General features: G+C 39.2%; 2 protein-coding genes across 2 annotated transcripts in view; one reads left to right on the top strand and one right to left on the bottom strand.

Annotated features, from left to right (window-relative positions):
- Positions 1 to 5,954: 5,954 nt before the first annotated feature.
- On the bottom strand, positions 5,955 to 8,227 carry MARS2 (methionyl-tRNA synthetase 2, mitochondrial). The gene has a single exon (XM_024757349.1). The coding sequence runs from the start codon at positions 8,200 to 8,202 to the stop codon at positions 6,421 to 6,423; it is 1,782 nt and encodes a 593-aa protein (XP_024613117.1). The 5' UTR covers positions 8,203 to 8,227; the 3' UTR covers positions 5,955 to 6,420.
- Positions 8,228 to 18,287: 10,060 nt separating this feature from the next.
- Positions 18,288 to 21,235, top strand: part of RFTN2 (raftlin family member 2) — a 61,546-nt gene continuing 58,598 nt past the window's right edge. The window contains exon 1 of the mRNA XM_024757396.1: positions 18,288 to 18,862. Coding sequence (XP_024613164.1) covers positions 18,724 to 18,862 — 139 coding nt within the window. The 5' untranslated portion in view covers positions 18,288 to 18,723. The remainder of the gene's footprint in view (positions 18,863 to 21,235) is intronic.

The raw sequence follows: 21,235 nt of genomic DNA, 5'->3' as shown, positions 1-21,235 counted from the left end.
ATTTTTAACAATTTACACTAGAACACATAAGCAGGCTTCAAATACAAAGGAAACTTGAAAGCAAAAAAAGAAATATATTTCATGATAAGGTAAGCATTTTTTCTAAGTTTCATTTTTGGCACTCATATGTTTCATAATCTAGCTATCAAGAACCAACTCCTCTTCTTGAAACACTGAATGTATTTTAATTAAGTGTTCTTATTTAGACCTTTCATCTTCAGATCTTTGGATCTGATTTTACTGCTTCCTCTTCCCCACAGTACAGTTCCCTCAGTATACACTCAGGGATTGTCGTGGTGTTGATGTTAAGGATGGTGCTGAGGCTCTGGCACTATAACAAGTTTGAGTCTAGGCTCTCCTGTTTTATAAGCTGTATAACCTTAGCCAAGTTACTTAATGTCTCTGTGTCTCAATTTCCTATCAGTTAAACAGAGTTAGAATAATACTTCATAGGGTTGATGGAAAAAGTAAATGAGAGAACACAAATAAGGAACACAGAACTGGCGGTCCTCTTCCTTCATCTTCATTTATCTTCAAGTAGAAGATTTCTTCAATTAGAAAATCTGGCAGAATTATGGCCATGGGATCCTCCCCTTTTAACAATCCAGAGAGGACTCACTGAACACGTATATTTGCTGACATTTCTATTCAAAAAGCAAGTTATTATTTTCGCAGAAGCATGCATGGAAAAGATAAGGTTTTAGAGTCACAAAACCTTACCTGCTATAAATTTTTCATTTTTTTCTACACAGTGATGATACACTTGGGTAGTGAGCATTAAAGATTGAAATGCTAATGTCTAGTGTAAGTTATTAATTTTTACTTTCTCATTGCCTGGTTTCTCTGAACTCACAAATGGCAGTCTCATTTCTTTCCAAATTTGAACATTTCTTGTCATTTTCAGTTTTAACTTTTTATATTTTGAGGCTGTTGTTAGATTATACAAGTTTAATTGTTATAACTTATCGGTACATTATTCCTTTTATATTAAGTCTCACTTCATCTTTAGTAATGGTTTTCCCCTCAAAATAGATTGTCTACTATTAATATTATGATACCAGCTTTCTTTTGGTTAACATATGCCTAGTATTTCTTCATGTCTTATTTTGTTATGTTTAAGTATATACCTTTTAACTACATATAGCTAACTTTAAGCTTGAATATTGCTGTCTTTTGACAGAAAGTCCATCCTATGATATTTTGTTTTATTATAATTACTGATATATTTATATGCATTTCTGCCATCTTATTATGGGTTTTTCTTTTACCATATTTTTCATTTTTCTTTGCCCTTTTTTTCACCTTCCTGTCTTCTGTTGGACTGAGTTTTTTTAAACATTTCATCTGGCTAAGAAGAAATACATTCTAGTTGTATTATTTTAATGATTAACTAAATTGTGTAATATTTACACAATTAATATTTAATTATTTAATATTTATTATTTAATATTTACAGGCTTTTAACCAGTAGACATTTCTAGATTAGTTCAAAGGAAGTCAGATTACTGAAACTATCATATTTAATGTGTTCCAGAGTAAAGGTTATTACCCTTTTAAAAGTATTTTAATCAGGAAAAAATGTGTAATGAATCATATTTTTATTGAATGTATTAAGAGAATAGAACAATGATTCCAATCTGTAACAGTCAACCATAAACTAATTTTTGAAGGTTCATCTTCCTGTTCAATCCCACAAACCAGTGACTGTCAACCAATGAGGGGGTATATGTACAAGGCATGGCCTTAAGAGTGGTAGCATAGGGAGGCTGGTACCATTTTACCCCTACCATACACTAAGAAAATTAGCAACATGCATTTCCACAGTTATTCCTAGAGCTGTCCCTCCAGCTTACCCAGTGAATCTTCCAGGCCCTCTGCAGATGTTTCATCCAAAAATCCTTAATGAATTGAAGGCAGAGCTCATCTCTCCTTGGAGTTATTTTCTTCTTGCAGATCATACATTTGGTTTCCTGAAACATTCTGACATCTCATACCATACTGTTCTTAAGTGAGGAGCTGTGTGGACTTGAAAATCTATGGTGAGTAAACTGTGTCATAAACCAAATGGGAATGAAATAGTTCATAACCAAGGATGGAACTTCTATAATATAGTCTCACCTTACTTTGGTGAAGATCCAAGTAAGGCTGAAGCTCCCAATAGCTATTCATGAGAAGAGGCACAGTAGAGAGTTTATTGTTTGTAGTTGTCAAGGCCATAGGAAGATCCTCTTGGTGTGTACCTCTTCCCAATCTCCTTTACTCATCATGGAAATTCAAGTAGAAACTGATTAATGTGATATAATCTTAAGCAAGGTATTTTACATATGGTCAACTATTCCGTTAGATGGTTCCCCTTAATTCAGAGGATCTATACTGGGTAACCCAGGACTACCTAAAAAATAAGTCAGTTTCACCTCTAAGGTTACACTAATGCAGGCCAACACTGGTTAGTCCCTTCTTCTCAGCTCAAAGTAGTTCTTGATGATAGAAGAAAGCAGCTTAGGCTGGGCTTCTCCTATCCTCTATCTCAAAAAAGAAGTAAGACCCTCTTCTTGAAAGGCTAAAATCCCCACTAATTAACCTTAATTAACTTGGTTGTTACTATTCTGGCCCTTCCAGCAATGTTAACCTCCAAATTTAGTGTGTTCCTATTGATAGAAGTTAACCAGTCCTATCCAAAGCTCCTACAAGAAGGGGCAGGGCCAGCTGTGTTGTGCCGAAATGACATATTTCATACTGTCTTAGTTTTGCAAGGGGCTCCAAGGCTTTGTTCTAGAACTGAACCCCCTAACTTGTACTCTTGGTTACCTCACCCTGTGCCCTAGCTCCCCGCAGGCTCTCTGAACTAGGTAACTTTCTCAGCAAAAATAGACACACGACTGCCAGTAGGTCCATACCTTTTCAGATCCACTGATATTACTCATTCTGGCAAAAGATGAGGGCAAGGACCCATCAAGGTTTACAGCGTCCCAGACCTTACCAGCAAGAACAGTTGTTCTCCATCTGGTAGAACTATGGATAGCGGGGAACTGCCTCTAGGAGGCAATTATAGATTCTCAGACAGCAGCTTTATAGACCAAGTTTTAGTCAAGAGGCATGGCTGCTTCCCCACTGTAACTCAAGGTTACACTAATGCAGGCCAACACTGCAACTACACACTCACTTAGGGGTGAAACAGCCAGCCAGGAAACCATCCCTACCATAATGCCCAAGGAGTAATCTGTTGAATGGTTGGTACTGCCACCTGCTACCCAAGCTACTTCATGATTGTAAGTCTTCCTAGTCGGAGGCCCACAACCTGACCAACTTTACTTCAATTTCGGAATTTCCCAGATCTAAAGAGTTATGTGCCAATCATAGATACAGGTATAGGGGAAAAAGAAAAAAGGCCTGTGCCTCAGAGCCCATGTCTCAGCCTGTGCCTTCTTGAGCACATCAACTTAAAATTCAATTTATCAGGCTCTTCTCAGCCCTTATAGAGTCACACAGGTGCTTAAGAAAAATAATGAGGCCTACTTCCAGAGTAAGTGTGAGATTTCAATGAAATGAGACTGTAACTATTTCTTGTTCCTGCCTATTCTTGACCTCTACATAACCATAGGTCTTCTGACTTCTGAGGTGCCTAATCTACGAGTTCACTTGTGGAATAGCCCTCTAACATACAATGGTGCCACACATATACACTGCCCACAACTTCTTGCATGACTTCATAGTAGACTGTAGTCTACTGGGTTGACAGCTTATTATTACTTTAATGTGACATTCCATGAACACCTGAACAGTGCTCTATCACTCATGCAACACTGCCTCCAAGAATACTCGAAAATGAATAGTTGACAGCCTTAGGGTAGTACTTGGGAGAAACTTCCTTTCTGGTCAAGGAACCCACAAGATGCCAGATAAGGTGTTAGCAATTCTGGAATAGGGGACTTCTTAGATGTCTACAAGTTTATCATCATCTTCTCCCACAAGTGGTTAGGATGTCCTCTCTTGGAAGTGCATCCCTGCCAGGTTTAAGTCTCGCCTATCCTCCACTTGCCACTCTTAAACTGCTGGATTAAATAACACATCACCTCGGTACCCAAAGGGTATTTGCTTTACCTGTTTTGCCTCCTACAGAGAATCCAACTGGTTCATCTTCCATATCACCACAGAATAAGTCATATCCAACTTACCACACTTCTTCACTCAAAATATCCTGTCTTCTGTAAAAATTATGCCCTCTCCTCTTTGGTTTCCCTGTTTTCCTGTGTCCTCCAGTACCACAAATACTCTGGTAGAAGTTAAGTGCCTACACAAATGACAGACTGCACAAAAGGAACTCTATTAACACCCAGCAAGCCAATGTCCAGTGTACTGACCAGCATTAGGCCATAGGTAAGATCATTCCAGTGGAAGACACTGTCCCTCCGTTCATGATAGGAACTGTAAGACATAATGGCACTTCGAAGGCAGAAGTTATCAATGCTGGTTTTCCAAGTCTGTTTTCCTTCATCCATGTAAACACATCCCATCTCTTTCACTACTCTGCTATCCAGTCCTGAGACATTACACTCCATCCTAGGTCCCAGTAATCTACCCTAGTAATCCCAGCAGGTAACTGGAATATGTCATATGGAAAGCCCAGGATTCCATTATGAAGAATAAGGAGGATCTAAAGGAACTGGTAGAAATGGTCCTTCCACCTTTAGAATGCCTTCAAGCATTCTTTTCTAAGCAATGTTTCCAAGTAACCAGAAATCTTTCGCCACACCAACTAATAAACAGAAATTGGAGCTGAACAGTAGCACCCAGAATAAATCTGGGGGAACTACCAGCACAGTTTACTTCATGGTGAGCCCTCTCTGCTTGCTACCATGCTTAGAATGGATATCTCAAGGCAAGTTCTCATTTTAAACTTTGCCCTAGCTGTCCAATCACCTATGAGATATAATGCTGGCTTACTATGTTGTAGTCATTGTATAAGTTGATACCTTAACATCTTCTCTGTGATGTTCTCTTATGGAGCCTTGGAGAGATCCCTAAATCCAGTTTGAGATTCCTGGAGCATTGATCATTTCCTCCCTTCACCATCACCTTCAACAAATGCAACAGAAGAGATCTGGATAAGGTACTCAGAAACTTTTAAACTTTAATAAGTTAAAGGAGCAAAGGGAAATTAGTAAAAACTACTTGAAAGTAAATGTATTAACATTTATATTAGGTATTCCACAATTTCTATATTGTATTATAGATCCTGATTGACCAAAAGAAATCATATAAGGTAAATTATGTATGTGGATAACAAAATGAAGACCAAAAAATATAAAGAAAATATTGCCCTTTTGAACTATCTACAGATTTTTAAAATCATACCTATAAACCTAATGTTATTAAAGTTTAAAAAATTTTTAACATACCAAGTACCTCAAAAGAGCTTAATAGGGGCTTTCCTGGTGGCGCAGTGATTGAGAGTCCGCCTGCCAATGCAGGGGACATGGGTTCGTGCCCTGGTCCGGGAAGATCCCATGCGTTCCAAAAAAAAAAAAAAAAAAAAAAAAAAAAAGCTTTATAATTCATCATAGTCCAAACAAACGTGATACCTTTACTTATTAGCTTACTAAACATTTAACAGAGTAAATGTCCTTTTTCAGTAGTCTGAAAAAAACTAAGGATTCTGATCTTTCTATTGCTTACTATAAAACAGCAGTGGTTGCAGTTATCCTTATTTTAAGGAAAGCAATAAAATTTTTTCTTTAAATTTAAATTTTGCAAAATTAGGAAGCAGAAAACCTATTCTAAATATTCTGAAACCTCAATGTTAAGTAATTAAATGTGTGAGACTAGAGCCATCTACTGGTTAAAGTGTAATGTTACAAAGCACAACTACTGGATTATTAACTAGCAAAGCAGGGAGTCATGGTTGTTAAGAATTGAGAATATAAACATAGGCAAAAATCATCTAGTCTAGGACACTGGTTTTTAAAGGTTTAATGAAACAACCTCTTTTTAACCGGAGACCCAACATATATAACAAAGTAAAAGCTGAGGGAGGGGGTCTCCAACCTCCACACGCACTAATTTGCCCAGCAGAGGCCAGGCCAGTGAAAAACAAACCATGAGAGGTAGTCTGGGCAAATAACTGTGGTTTGGACAGAGGCACAATGAGAAGGAGTAGTATCAGCCAAGTTGTCTCTTACCACCTTTCCCCTGGAGACATCTTAGAGACACTGGGGTGCAAAGGACAGTGGTTAATGGACACAGAGAACTGAAGAGTAGGGAGTAGGCTCCTGAAAGGCTACAAACCTCTTTTCACAGGGACATTACTTATGTGCTCATTTGATGCAACACTTCAGAAAGCATTAGTATAACTTTCCTGAAAATGAAGAATAAGAAAATAAGATGTTTGCTTTTTTACCACAGCTAATAAGAACTGAGTTTCTAGGTCTTATGGGTTTTTACCAGCCAGGCCCTGGACTGGTCCAGTCTTGGAAACAAGACCCCAGTTTCAGGTCCCAGCCTCCTCCCTTCAAAAGGGCATGGATGTCCATAGAATCGAGGCAAGAAATGGAGCTCTCCAAGGCCCCTCTCTGTGGCAGAGACCCCCAACCTAGACAGCAGCTTGTCAGCTAGGCTTGGGGTGACAGGCTGGAGCAAAGTTCCAAAGACTCGCAAACATTCCAAGGCCACATGAAGCACAGTACCCAGCCAGGGAGCATCCACTGGGCTCTCCCAGTTCAACTTCCATGGTGCATGCCTTTGGACAAAGCCATTAGTTTGCCGGACACAGCTGGATACTGCCTCCAGGGCCTTATAGATCTGAAAGTTATCATAGTGGTCTGCCACCTGCTTGGGCAAAGTGGCCACTGCGCTCACCAGAGCATAGTCCTCTGCCTGAGCACGACCTGATGGCCCCACCAGCCCTGGCTCACTGGGAAAACAGGTAGTGCAAAAAGCCGGATAGGTCCCAGAAGGATTTATTCTGTTGGCAGTGCATCGGTTCAAGAGACCTCCCAAAGCAAATGCCAGCTCGGAATCCAACAACTTAACCACCTTTTCACCATAGTAATCACAGTCCCAGTTGGGGACGCCCTGACGAAGGAGAAAGTAGCGGAAGCCATCCACAGTATAGCGGTCAAGGCATGTCCTGGGATCCACCACGTTGCCCAAGCTCTTAGACATCTTTTGACCACAGACTGTCCAGTGGGAGTGAACATAGATGCGGTGTGGTGGGCTCATGCCGGCCCCTAAGAGGAGGGCAGGCCAATAGATAGCATGGAATTTGAGAATGTCCTTGCCTATGATATGAGAGGTGGTGGGCCACCAAGATTTGAACTCAGCGTTTGGGTAGCCAATTACAGTAAGGTAGTTGACCAAGGCATCCAGCCATACGTAGATGGTCTGCGAATCGTCCCCCGGCACCGGAATGCCCCAGTGCAAGTGGCTACTCCTTCGAGAGACGGATAGGTCAGGCAGCTCCTCTTCCAGCCACTGAAGGACTGCGTGATGGAATGGCTCCGGGGTGATGGCCTGAGGGTCGCCCCGCAGCCACCGCTGGAGCGGCTCCCGGAACTGGGAAAGCCTGAAAATGTAGTTTTCTTCCTTGGTCCAGGAGACGGGATGCCCGCTCTCCAGAGATACAGGACACAAATCCCCCGACGGGCCGGGCTGCCTGGTGACCTTGGCTTCAGGCAGGAAGCACTCGTCGGAGGCGCAATACCAACCTTCATAGAGCCCCTTGTAGAGAAGACCCCGAGCCTTCAGCACCCCCCAGAAATGCTGCACAGCCATCCGATGCCGGGCCTCAGTGGTGCGGATGAAGTCGGTGGAGGAGATGTCAGCCTCACGGAAAAGCTGCTGGAACTGGGCAGAGACTCTGTCGCACAGCTCGGACGGAGCCAGGCCCGCAGCGGCTGCTGCCTGCTGAATCTTGAGGCCGTGCTCATCGGTACCAGTGGAGAATCGCGTGGCGGCGGCGCTGGGAACTCGGAGGCGATGGTGTCGGCACAGGGCGTCAGCCAGTAGCGCCGAGTACAGGTGCCCGATGTGCGGCGCCGCGTTCACGTAGAAGATGGGTGTGGTGAAATAGGCGCGCGCGTCGCGGGTATCGTCCCGGACACCGAGAGGGTCCGAACTGTAGTGGCGTAAGCTAAAGTCCTCCAGGAGCGAGAGCCTACTCGCCCCCGTGCGTCCTAGCAGCCGAAAGGCAGAAATCCGCAGCATGATGCCTGCGGAGCTGAAGCGGCGGTGGGGGTGTTCTGGAAGCACGTGTGAGGGGCGCATGCGCAGCCGAGCCGCACCGCCGCTTCCGTCCAGAGAGCCAATGAAGTCCGGCCCCGAGCGCCGGCCCTCCGCCGCTCCGCCCGCTCTCCGCCTCCGTGGGCCTCGGTTACAGCGGTTGTGAATTGCGGGAGCGAGCAAGAACGATAGCTTAGAGGAACTGGCTGAAGGAGAGGTTATGAAGCAGATAAATCTTTATCTTTCTATATCATACTGCGTGTCCTGCTTTGTAATTTTATATTTATGAATCTGGTTTTTTTCTCCAGACTGAGTTGCTTGTGGGCAAGAATTTTGTATTCAGGCATTTCTGAAACACCAGCCAGTGGCTGGCACATTGCAGGAGTGTGCCCTCTACGTAGGCTCTGGTAAACGTAGGGATCTGAAATATCATATACATTTCCTCTCAGAGCCTAGTGGGCACAATAAATCCAAAAGGGGGGGGGGGGGAAGGGAAGGAAGAAAAACAATGACCTAAAGCACTTGAGTGAAGGATAAGAACTGAAAAAGTAAGAGAAATCCTTTCTCTAAACGCAGTTTTTGTTGAATCAACAAAAGAGGTAGGCTTGTGATGTTCCCAGTCTTTGCAAAGATTACTGAGATCCAGAAAGCTGGAATGCAGTACGTTGTCACTCTGCACCTAAGGAAAAAGCAGTCTTCAAATTTATTTCTCAATGTTGTTGTTAGTAATATTCTTTTTAAATCGTTTTGAAGTTCTTCTAGAGCAGTGTTTTTCAAGTTTGCTTTAGTAAGGGAACCCTAGCTCTTTTCGAAAAGGATGACTCGGGAGCCCAGAATTGGATTAATATTAATCCTTGCTTCTTGACATACTCTCATCTTTGGTCTATCTTTTTTTTCCCCCATTTAACTTAATAATTAAAATAATAATAATTTAGTAATAAAATAATTTTATTTGATTAATTTAATAATAAAATTTAATAATAAAATGGAATGGAACACCTGTGACCCCACAAGCCAACCTAAGAACTAGAAGTGGTTCTCTAAATGTGGTCCCAAAAGAACAGCATTAGCAGCACCTGGAACCTTGTTAGAAATGCATATTCTTAGGCCCCACACTCCCCTCCTGAATCAAAAACTCTGGGGGTGGTACCCAGCAGTCTAGGTTTTAATGAGTTTTCTAGGGGATTCTGATGCACACCAAAGTTTGAGAACCACTGAACTAGGAGATTACCAGTGATTTAGATCTATGTGCTCTGTTTCTCCTTGTCTTCCTGTCTTCCTCCCAGAGGTAATCATTGTCCTGAATTTTGTACTTTTGCATTTATGTTATTACATATAAAGTATGTCTAAGCAACATATTGTTTAATTTTGCTTGTATGAAACATTCTAAAAAAGGATATCATGGGAATTCCCTGGTGGTCCAGTGGTTAGGACTTGGCAGTGGCTGCAGTAGCTGGGGTTCAATCCCTGGTCCGGGAACTAAGATCGCAGAAGCCACACGGTACAGCCAAAAAACAAAAAAAGATACCATACCACGTATAGTGTATTCATGTTTTTGCCAGTAACTAGTTAATTCATTTTGACTGCTGCATAATAATTTATGAATTGAGACATATGGTAAGTTGGATCTGATTTCCGTGGTGATATAGAAAGTAGACCAATCAAATGCTCTTTAGGATTTACAATAGATACAACAAATATCCTTTGGCTACTTAGTTAATGTGCTATTTGATCCAGCAGTTTAAGAAGGGCAAGAGAAGGATAGGTAAAACTTAAAACTGGAGGGTATGTACGGTACCCTCCAGAACTACGAGACAAACCCAGTTTAAGTATCTGAGAAATCAGTTTCTCCAGAAATTTTTTTTTCTCCCCCAATTCTTTTTTTCACCCTTGTCCATGGAATCAATTCTTCAATGTACAAACATGCTATTTTTTCTCCCATCTTAAAAAGAAAAAAATTCTCAATCTCCACTACTGCTGCATTTCTTTCCTCTCCTTTATAGCAGAGCTTCTTAAAAGAAATGGCTGGTAATGCACACTTGAGTGGTTCAAGTTTTTTGCTCTTAGAAATCGTACTGCTATTAATTTTCTCATCTACATATATCTCCTGGTACTTATATGCTAAAGTTTCTCATGGGTGTATACCTAGGAATGCTATTGCTTGATCGTAGAGGATGTGAAAGTTCAGTTTCACAAGATAATGCTATTTTCCAACATGATTAAACAAATTTACATTCCCATCAGCGACATACCCTTAAAGAGGTCTCCCTAATTCTTGATATCATCTACTTCTTAATTTTTTGTCAGCTCAACTAAGTATAAAATGAGTTATCTCGCTAATATTCATAGAAACACTAGTCTCAATAACCAAAAGACAGAAACAACCCAAACATCTATCATCTGATAACTAGATAAACAAATGTGGTATTGAATATAACCATGCAGTGGAATATTATTCAGCCATACAAAGTACCGAATGAAGTACTGATAAATGCCACCACATAGGTAAATCTTTATTTTTTTAATTTATTTATTTTATTTTTGGCTGTGTTGCTGCACGTGGGCTTTCTCTATTTGCAGTGAGTGAGGGCTACTCTTCAATGTGGTGTGCAGGCTTCTCATTGCGGTGGCTTCTCGTTGCGGAGCACAGGCTCTAGGCGCGTGGGCTTCAGTAGTTGTGGAACGTCGGCTCAGTAGTTGTGGCTCACGGGCACTAGAGCGGAGACTCAGTAGTTGTGGAGCACGGGCTTAGTTGTTCCGCGGCATGCGGGATCTTCCCGGACCAGGGCTCGAACCCATGTTCCCTGCATTGGCAGGTGGATTCTTAACCACTGTGCCACCAGGGAAGTCCCTAGATAAATCTTTGAAAATAACCAGACACAAAAGACCATATGTTTTAGATTCCATTTATATGAAATATTCAGAATAGACAAATGCACAGAAACACAAAGAATATTAGTGGTTGTCAGGTGCTGGAGGAAGGTTGGAATAGAGAGTGAATGTTTAAAGGATATGAGTTTTCTTTTGGGGGTAATAAAAAAGTTCTAGAGCTAGATAATGATGATCATTGTAAAACACTGTGAATGTACGGTTGACTCTTGAACAGCATGGGTTTATCCACTTGTATGCAGATTTTTTTCAGTAAATACATACTACTGGGGACTTCCCTGGTGGCGCAGTGGTTAAGAATCTGCCTGCCGATACAGGGGACACAGGTTCGAGCCCTGGTCCAGGAAGATCCCACATGCCACGGTGTGGCTAAGTCCGTGCACCACAACTACTGAGCCTGAGTGCCACAACTGCTGAGCCTGCACACCTAGAGCTGGTGCTCCACAACAAGAGAAGCCACCGCAATGAGAAGCATGTGCACCGCAACAAAGAGTATACCCCACTCGCTGCAACTAGAGAAAGCCCACGCGCAGCAACGAAGACCCAACGCAGCCAAAGATTAATTAATTAATTAATTTTTTAAAATTATCTTTAAAAAAATAAATAAATACATACATACTACACAATCCACTGTTGGTTGAATTCACAGATGCAGAACGACTGATACAGAGGGGATACAGAGGGCTGACTATAAAGTTATACTCAAATTTTCCATCATATGGAGGGTCTGTGTCCCTAACCCCCATGTTGTTCAATGGTTAACTGTACTTAACTCACTGTACACTTTAAAATAGTTAAAATGGTAAATTTTTTACTTGAATTTTACTGCAATAAAATGTTATCTCACTTTGGTCTTGATTTGCATTTCCCTAAATAGTAGTAAAGTTGAGGATCTCTTCATATATTTATTAACTACATATGTTTCTTTGCCGGTGAAGTGCCTATTTATATTTTGTGTCTATTTTTATATTGGCTTGTCTTTTTATTTATTTGCAGGAGTTCTTTACATATTCTTGATATTGTTCCTTCAATGGTTGACAAATATCATCTACCATTTTGTATCTTGTCTTTTCACATTAAAGAGGCTTAATGAATAGAAGTTCTTAATTTTAATATAGAATTTATCAACATATATCTTATGGTTGTCACCTTACAATTAATCATTTAGGACTCTTTTATGATTATCTTTTTGCCTTAAAAATACTCTTAGTACTCTGATGTCAATAAATATTCATATTTTCATATAAAAGTATAACAGTTTTGCTTTTGATGTTCAAGTTGTTTCTGTAGAATTAAAATTTTTATATATGATATGAGATGGGGATCCAATTTCTTCTCCATATAGATAGCCGATTGTCCCAGCACCATTTCCCCACCATCTACCATGCCACCTCCATCATATGTTAAATTTCCACATATGTATGTTCCCGTTTCTAGGCTCTTTATGCTATTGGATTGGTTAATTTGTCTATGCCTTGCTAAAAATAGCTTTAATTACTATGGCTTTATAATAAGTCTTAATATATAGAGAACTAATCTCTCCTCATTCTTCTTCAGAAGTATCTTGGACCTTCTTGGCCCTTTTATCTTCCACATAAATATTAAAATCAACTTGACAGATTCCATGCAAGAAAAAAAAAAGCCTGTTGGGGTTAAGGTCACCATTGTATTAAATCTATAGCTCAGTGACAGGTGTTAAGAGCTGAGAGGGAGATATACTTACAGTATTTTTTGCTGTTGTTGTTGGGGGTAGGAGTTTATTAATTTATTTATTTATTTTTGCTGTGTTGAGTCTTCATTTCTGTGCGAGGGCTTTCTCTAGTTGTGGCAAGCGGGGGCCACTCTTCATCGCGGTGCACGGGCCTCTCACTATCGTGGCCTCTCTTGTTGTGGAGCACAGGCTCTAGACACGCAGGCTCAGTAGTTGTGGCTCACGGGCCTAGTTGCTCCGCGGCATGTGGGATCCTCCCAGACCAGGGCACGAACCCGTGTCCCCTGCATTGGCAGGCAGATTCTCAACCACTGCGCCACCAGGGAAGCCCTAAACTTAAGAGTATTAAGTGTTCCTAAAAATGACTATGCATATCGCTCCATACGCTTAAGACTCCTTTAATGCTGTTATAGTTTTATAATTTTCTAAGTGCAAGTCTGTCTTATATTTTGGTAGATTTATTCCTAGAAACAGCATAGTTTATCAATAATGTAAATGGTGTCCTTTTCTGAAAATTATAATTTTCTTAATTGTCTGTTACTGGTATATGAAACTGATAAAATCTTAAGATATTCTGTTTGAAGAAAGAGTGGCAGGGGGACCCAGAGCCCTGCCTGCTCGGCCTCCCCACGTGATCAAAGCCTGCTCTCTTCACCAAAGGTGGCACCTCTTTGGAATCAGAAGGCTCTGTCATACATAGTTTCAAAACTTCTGATCTAGAAGAATAAATAGTTAAGAATAGTCAACATGTTTTAAAGAATAATAATAGGGCTTCCCTGGTTTTGAATGATTATAAAGCCATAAAAAAATTTTAATATGAAATGCTGAGAAGCCCAACTATAGAACAAAATGAAAAGTCAAAATATAATTCTTAAAAAAAATTAAAAAAATAAAAAATATATATATAATTCTTAGTCTATATAACTATTACGTATGTGATGAGTGTAGGATTTCTAATTATTAAAGAAAGAATGGCCCTTTCAATAAGTAGTGCTTTCAATAAGTCATTACTTAGGAAGTTTGACTACATTATGAAACTAATAGTACTTTAAATAGCTAAAACTCAATGCTGGTTTGCTAGCTTGTTAATTCTGGAGAGGATAAACTGGCTTTTTCATCTTTGTGTCCATGTAGTGCCTTACTATATAGTAGGCACTCCATAACACTGTTTAATTTATTTTTTTGGATCAGAGCCACATAAAATAGATTGGATTTAAAAATTACTATTATGCAAAAACTTTTTTCTGTAGGGAATGGGTTGAATGATACATATTATCTCTTTTTTTTTTCTCTTTTTTTAGAAGATGTTGGGGGTGGGAGTTTATTTATTTATTTATTTATTTATTTACTTTTGCTGTGTTGGGTCTTCGTTTCTGTGCGAGGGCTTTCTCTAGTTGTGGCAAGTAGGGGCCACTCTTCATCGCGGTGTGCGGGCCTCCCACTATCGCGGCCTCTCTTCTTGCGGAGCACAGGCTCCAGACGCGCAGGCTCAGCAGTTGTGGCTCACGGGCCCAGTTGCTCCGCGGCATGTGGGATCCTCCCAGACCAGGGCTCGAGCCCGTGTCTCCTGCATTAGCAGGCAGATTCTCAACCACTGCACCACCAGGGAAGCCCCATATTATTTCTTAAAAGCTTTAAGACTTTGGTAAACTCAAGTGTTCCAAACTTGAGTAGTTACTATGAGAATAATATGCTACCAGTTATGGAGAATGTTTTCATAAGGTTCATTCATTCATTCAAGGACTAAGTGAGCTCATACTAGAACACAGATAAGAACTGGTACTATATCTCCATCATATCCAGCCACATAAGAGTCTGCACTTGGGGAAACCCCCTTTACAATACAGAACTAAAAGCTGTCCCTGAAATCTACAATTGGCAGCAAATGTAAATCAATACTGAAATAATGACCAATGTTAGAAAACATTTATTCCAAAAATTTATCCTAATTACTGTAAGTACTCAATATACAACAAGCCTGGGGACACACGATTAATAAAAGATTTTCTATGAAAACAAATGTAGTTGTGACAGCTGGATATCAGTGTGCGGGGGTGCGGAGAACAGACTTAGATCCACATCTTATCGTGTGTACTACAATTGCCAGATACATCAGAGTTAAGCAAGAAGTAAGGGTGTGATGACAGTGAAAACTATTCTGTATGATTCTATAATGGTGGGTGTATGTCAATATATGTTTGTCAAAACCCATAGACAGTACAACACCAGGAATGAACCCTAATGTAAACTATGGACCCTGGGTAATAATGATGTGTCAGTGAAGGTTCATTGATTGTAACAAATGCACCACAATGGTGCTGGATATTAGTGGAAGGTTGTGCATGAGTAGGGATAAGGGGGTATGTGGGAACTTTCTGTACTTTCTGCTCAATTTTGCTGTGAACCTAATATTATTCTAAAATATCAAGCTTATTTATTTAAAAAACAAAATAAAAAAACAAAAAACAGACATTTGTTTCAAATGGAGAAATATGTTATTGAAGAAATGTACATATTTCTGGAGATGCAGAAAATTTTTTGACTAAAAGTGTTTGTCTAAAAATGTACAGGCATTAAAGAGGCATGGAGCAAATACATGTGATAACCAACAAAATCTTACTGCCCAAAATACAGTTTTAAAGGAAAAAAAAAATCTGGGACTTTCCTGAAGGTCCAGTATTAAGACTCCATGCTTCCAGTGTAGGGGGCACGTGTTCAATCCCTGGTCAAGGAACTAAGAATCCCACCTGCTGCAGAGTGTGGACAAAAGAAAAAAAAAATAATAATAAGGTTAATATCTTAAACAGTTTATGGCCAACCACATATTTATGTAAGTAATGTAAATGAATTATTTACCCATTAGAATACATTTTCTCTGCTTATTACTTTCTAACTGATTTCCTTGTATGTAAACTCTTTCCTTTGACCATTTATGAAGTAAAATCTAAGTGTTCAGGAAATAATCCAATGTGGAGAAAAAAGTAATCTTTATAAAATTCTTTACCATGAAACTTTGAAAATAGCCAAAATGCTGCTTATTAAACATAATATTAATACAATGAAATCCCATATAATTGTTAAAATAGAGGGAATGTGTGCCATATGGACATGGAAATGTGTTTTGAGACATCATTAAGGGTCAAATAAAATTTTATTTTGTTGGATTTTTGGAGAGAAAAATGATTAAGTGATGGCTTAGTTGTGAACAAAAGGAAGTGCAGTTCCTTTCACTAGAGATAAAAGAAATTCTTTAAGGACATAATAATGCATCCTATTCATTCATTTGTTCAGTCATCAACTCAACTGGACTACTGCAATACTCTCCTGAATGACTAGTCTCCCCCCATTCTTGCTCCTATTAAGACCATCTTCCTCAAAGCAGCCATAGTAACCCATCAAAAACACAAACTTATGTCACTTGCCTATTTCAAGCTCCTCGTTTGAATTTTCCATTGGATTATTTGATTCTCATTTGCTGCCTACAAAATAAAGTCAAAATTCCTTTTATGCAGCATATAAAACCCATTACAACTGGCTCTTACCTCCCTTAGAGCTTAGTCTTCTTTCAAAGAAGACTACTAGAGACGTGTTCTAGTAATTATGTTACTAGACGTGTTCTAGTAATTATGTTACTTGTTTATGTTCTAGTAATTCTCAACTGCTTCATGTTCCTTCAAGTTCATGCCATACTGTTTCATGATTCCATAACATTGCTCATGCCTTTCCCTTTTCCTGGCACATGCTCCCCACATTTCTTTATCTATGTTATGCATATTCATCCTTCAAGACAGCTCAGATATCATCCTCCAAGCTGAGTTAGAGACCCCCTTCTAGGGTTTCTATAGCAACCTATGCATACTTCTATCTTAGCAGCTACCAAATCAAATTGAAATTACCTGTTTATAAGTCTGTCTTCTTCCCCATTAAGCCTTAAGTTTCTTTAGGGCAGAGGCCATGTTTAGTCAACTTGTGTACCCAAACAGCATCTAATTTAGTGCCTGGAATATAGCAGGCGCTTAATAAATATAATGAATGTTTCATAAATAATACTCCAGGCTCTGCAATAGGAACTAGTGAACTTCAAATATTCTATTTCTGCCATCCAGGAGCTCACAGCAAAAGAGGACATGAAAAATGACAGGCATGGAAGCACTGGGAATAGTCAAATGAGTCACACTAGGTCAGAGTCTGCTGTCTTTTTAGCCAAATTTACCCAGAAATTGCTACCACCAACCATGCTCACCCTTGAGAATGAAGGACTATGGAATTTTCCTCTGTTAAAAAACACTTCTGAAAAGTAAATTGTTAAAAACAAGGAGGTGGAAGGAAGAGCCAAGAGGTCATAGTGATATACAAACTAAATAATCCATACCCTTTTGAGAGTTTTCATGTGCACTCTTCAATGTAATTGAAAAATAATTTCAGGCTTGTGTTCTATAAAATCTGAAATGTGAGATTTATTTTGTAAATAATGGGAATGGTGGCAGAATCACTTCCCTTCTACTACTATTCTCAACGCTGTTTTATAATGTAAGCACGTTAACAAATTTTTGCTATTTGCCAGGCATAATGTTAAGATATGAGATAAGATTATCTCATTTAACCTTCATAACAAGCCTATGAGGTAAGTATTATTATTAACTCCATTTAATAGGGGCGGAAATTGAAACTTGAAGAGGTCCAGTAAGTTGCCCAAGATCACGTCTCTAGTAGGCATTAGAAGCAGTATTTGAACCCAGGCGGTATGATTCCAGGGCTCACAGTTTTGATGGGTACACCACACCACATGATGCGTAAATAGTAAAATACAATAAACACTCATTACAATTGTTCCATTAGAAATTGTTCTTGACTTCAGGTAAATAGCAATTTATAAGACTGAGTGAATCAAGTTGTCAGTTTTGCTGTTGTTATTGTTGTTGTTTTTAATTAATGATACTCTGGGACCTGTGGAAGTGTTACTAGTTATTATCATAAGCCTTCTAATGGTAGAGTTTTTTAAACTTTATAAATGTTAGGGAAACTAATTATCCACATTACTGTCTCTTCTTTGCAATTAAATAAAGTCTTTTTATTATGATATTTAAATATAAACATTTTATATGCGGCAGTTTAACTAGTACATGATTTTTCCAGCCAAAAAAAACCCTTCATTTGGAAAGAAATCCTCAAAAGTGCTATCTAAAGACTAAAAGTGGGTTGTTGTTTTTTTAACTTTAACTTTTCTCCTTTTAGACTCCAGAAACAGTTTCCTGACTTCCTTTCTGGAAATGATTTTTGTTTCCAACCATATTGAGAATCCTTTTTTTTTTTTTTTTTTTTTTTCCATTTTCTCTCTCTCTCTCTCTCTCTCTCTCCTCTTGCTTCCTTGGTAATAGCAGGGAGGAAGGGGGGGGCAGTGGGCACAGGAAAAAGGGAAAAGAGAAAAAGAATTGCACACCACTATGTCTGAATATAGCCTCTACTTGTAGATAATTCCATCTGATTTGCACTTTTGCCTTTTTATTTCCATTTTTGGACACCTCCTTTATCATCCAGCTAACTGGGATAGACAAAGCACTGTTGGTGCCCTGAGCGACAGAACTCTGGTAGGGGGCTGGCTGTAAATTGACGTGGCATGGAAATTCTCCGCTAAGTTGTAGCAGCTTGCATGTTTCTCCTAAGATCAAGCCCAGCCTCCCGGAGCTGTAGCTTAATCATCATGGGTTCAACGACTTTACAGAAAAATGGATAGAAAAAGTCTTCAGCTCCTTTCTTTGGACTCAAATGTTTTCTTTTTGAGTATCTATGGTTTAGCTGAAAAAATCAAAGCAGTTAAGTCTGTAACTTTCTTTTTGCAGCTTAAACAACAGAATTTGCTGGTCTCCCTCCCCTATCCTGCAATTTAATTCCTTACAGATTTTGCCATGGGGTGCGGACTTAGAAAGCTGGAAGACCCTGATGATAGCAGCCCTGGAAAAATATTTTCTACCCTGAAGAGACCGCAAGTGGAAACAAAGACAGAATTTGCTTACGAATATGTATTGCTGGATTTTACTTTACAAGGTACTTTTTGCTTCTATTTTATTTGTAAAATGAGAGATTTCAGAGATAAGGGACTTCTAGTTTTTTTAAGTGTTGGTTTGTGGATTTTTAAACTGTTCCTCATAATCAGATTGTACAATCAATCTAACAATAATGCTTTGTTTCTTAATTACACTCTGAAAGATTTTTGGTCTGTTTGGTTTTTGTAAATTTGGCTCATATGTACTTTATAAAATTAGAAAAACTGCTTGGAAATAGTCCTTTCATTTTTAAATCAAATGCTTATTTGTAGAAGGACACATGAAAAATGTTCGCTTTCCAGCCAAATAGGTCTAGCCTTAATGACAGTTTGTGTTTTGAAAAAGATCTGAAAGGCACAAGAAGGTAGCATGTAGGAAATATTACTTGCATCATGTGGAAGAGTATTTGCTAAGACAATTCTGAGGTTTCCAACTGCGTTAATGTTGTGATTGTGGTAGTCATTTGATATTTTTGACCAAACTAAATTTGAAGTTTGAAAATACAGAAAAAAAGATAGTCTTCTGTAAGATACTTCCTTTGCTTGCCCTGTCCCTAACAGAGAAACTCCCTGTTCCAGAAAGTTGGAAACACAAATAAACAAGCCCAGATGGCAGCCCTGTGTAAGGAACAGAGGCAGCTCAACTTCACAAATACTTTACCTCACTTCTTTTGGAAACTTTACTGTACAATCGCATTGATAAAACTGAGTTTTTAAAAAGCAGAACTATATCTTTAATTACAGGGTATTAAAAATGAAATTGAGTATCCTGCTTGCTGTTAGAATTTCCAGATATCAGTATTTTAAGTTCTTATTACAAAGTTATGCTCTTAATTCTAATAAGTCTCACGTTTTATCAGTTAATAGAAAATTTATACTAAGTAGATTATCATGTTGTATATTAATTTCTTTTCAACTTAAACACAAATTCTCCATTTTTTTTGGTTTGCTCTGTGAACAGTGCATCTTTGTGCAAGAAGCAAGAGTAGCCCATTTTTCTTTGTCAAAAACTGAGCTAGCCAGCAAGCAAACTCCCTTCCAGAGACATACACAAAGTCTGTACATATACTTTTAACATATTTACATTTCCATTTTTACCTAAGGCTAAGGCTACCAAAGGGGAACATGTCAATATTCTTAATTTTCTTTTTAATTATGGAAGTTAAAAGCAGATTTTTTTTAAAAAGTAGATTAAGATAATGGTGACAATCAGAGAAGTAACCATGCAAATGAATTTTTTCTATACTTTTTCAAAAAACATCATTTGAGAAAATATTTGTGATGTGGTCCTACGTTTTCTCCATTGATTGTCCTTGTCGATTATCTTTTAGGACAAGTTTTTGTAAATCCACAGGATGCAAACACATATTTTCCTTAACCTCAAAACCTTGTCTATTCATAAAGTTTAGGCCAGAGCCATTTTGATCTGTGCTTTAAGATTTGCTGCACAACCCCCATAGGTTTTAAAGTAACTTGAATTTTTTTTTTTTGGATTTATTTCCACCCAACCATGTTAGCAATCTCAAACAAATTTGTATAAATGCAGCCATCCTTGGATCAGAAAGATCTACAACTTTCTTCAGAAGTCATTTTGGTTTTATTATTATCAGAAGCCCTTCTCTCTGTGAAAGGAGTAAAATTTCTACCTTCCACTCTAGGTGTGTGGAGGAGTATTTATTACACTATAAAGTGTAAGTATGGGCATAGTTTGCATATGTTAACTCAGTAAGTAGGCACATACTTTAAAGTTGCACCTGGTTCCTATTTGGTCCAGGGGCCCAGTCTCCTGGTGTCCCTTTTCTCTACAATTCTTCCACATGTTTCTTGTTCTGTTTTGTTTTCGTCTTTGCCTTTGCCTTTGCCTTTGCCTCTGCCTCAGAAGCCAAGACTCTGTATCAGCCCAGCTCCACAAACCACCTTCCTCTCTTCTGTTGTCTCTGACGCCCACCTATTCCTCCAGTGTGTAGAGAAGTGAGTCACATGGGGGTTAAAATATGCCAGCCTTCTTCGTATAGTCCTGGCCATTCTGACCTGGGGTTGCTGTGAGGACTACTAAATAGTGGCATCTCCTGCCTCTCAGAGACCACGTGCAGTGAGCAACCTTTCAGGAAACAAGTTGGTCTAGTGACAGCTGTGTGTGCTCACGAAGAGCACCTTGTTACCTTGTTTTCCTCTGTTTCTCCAAACAGAGGACATGGGACAGAGAGTCAAGTCCCAGTGGGGCAAGAGGAGACCCTTTGAAATTTCCAGTGCCCTGTGTTATGGTGGCTATAGTTATCTTGAAATTTTTATTGATTTTCCATTTAGTTCCATTCTCTGTGTGCGTGTGTGTGTGTGTGTGTGTGCCTTTCCCAGACTTTTTTTTTTTTTTTTTT

The sequence above is a fragment of the Neophocaena asiaeorientalis genome, unplaced genomic scaffold (assembly GCF_003031525.2).
Source record: "Neophocaena asiaeorientalis asiaeorientalis breed wild unplaced genomic scaffold, Neophocaena_asiaeorientalis_V1.1 scaffold246, whole genome shotgun sequence".
Lineage (NCBI taxonomy): Eukaryota > Metazoa > Chordata > Mammalia > Artiodactyla > Phocoenidae > Neophocaena > Neophocaena asiaeorientalis.
This window is presented reverse-complemented; position numbering and strand designations above follow the sequence as displayed.

Excerpts from the sequence above, each read along its gene's own strand:
- MARS2 (XM_024757349.1), bottom strand. The coding sequence starts at position 8,202 with ATGCTGCGGATTTCTGCCTTTCGGCTGCTAGGACGCACGGGGGCGAGT.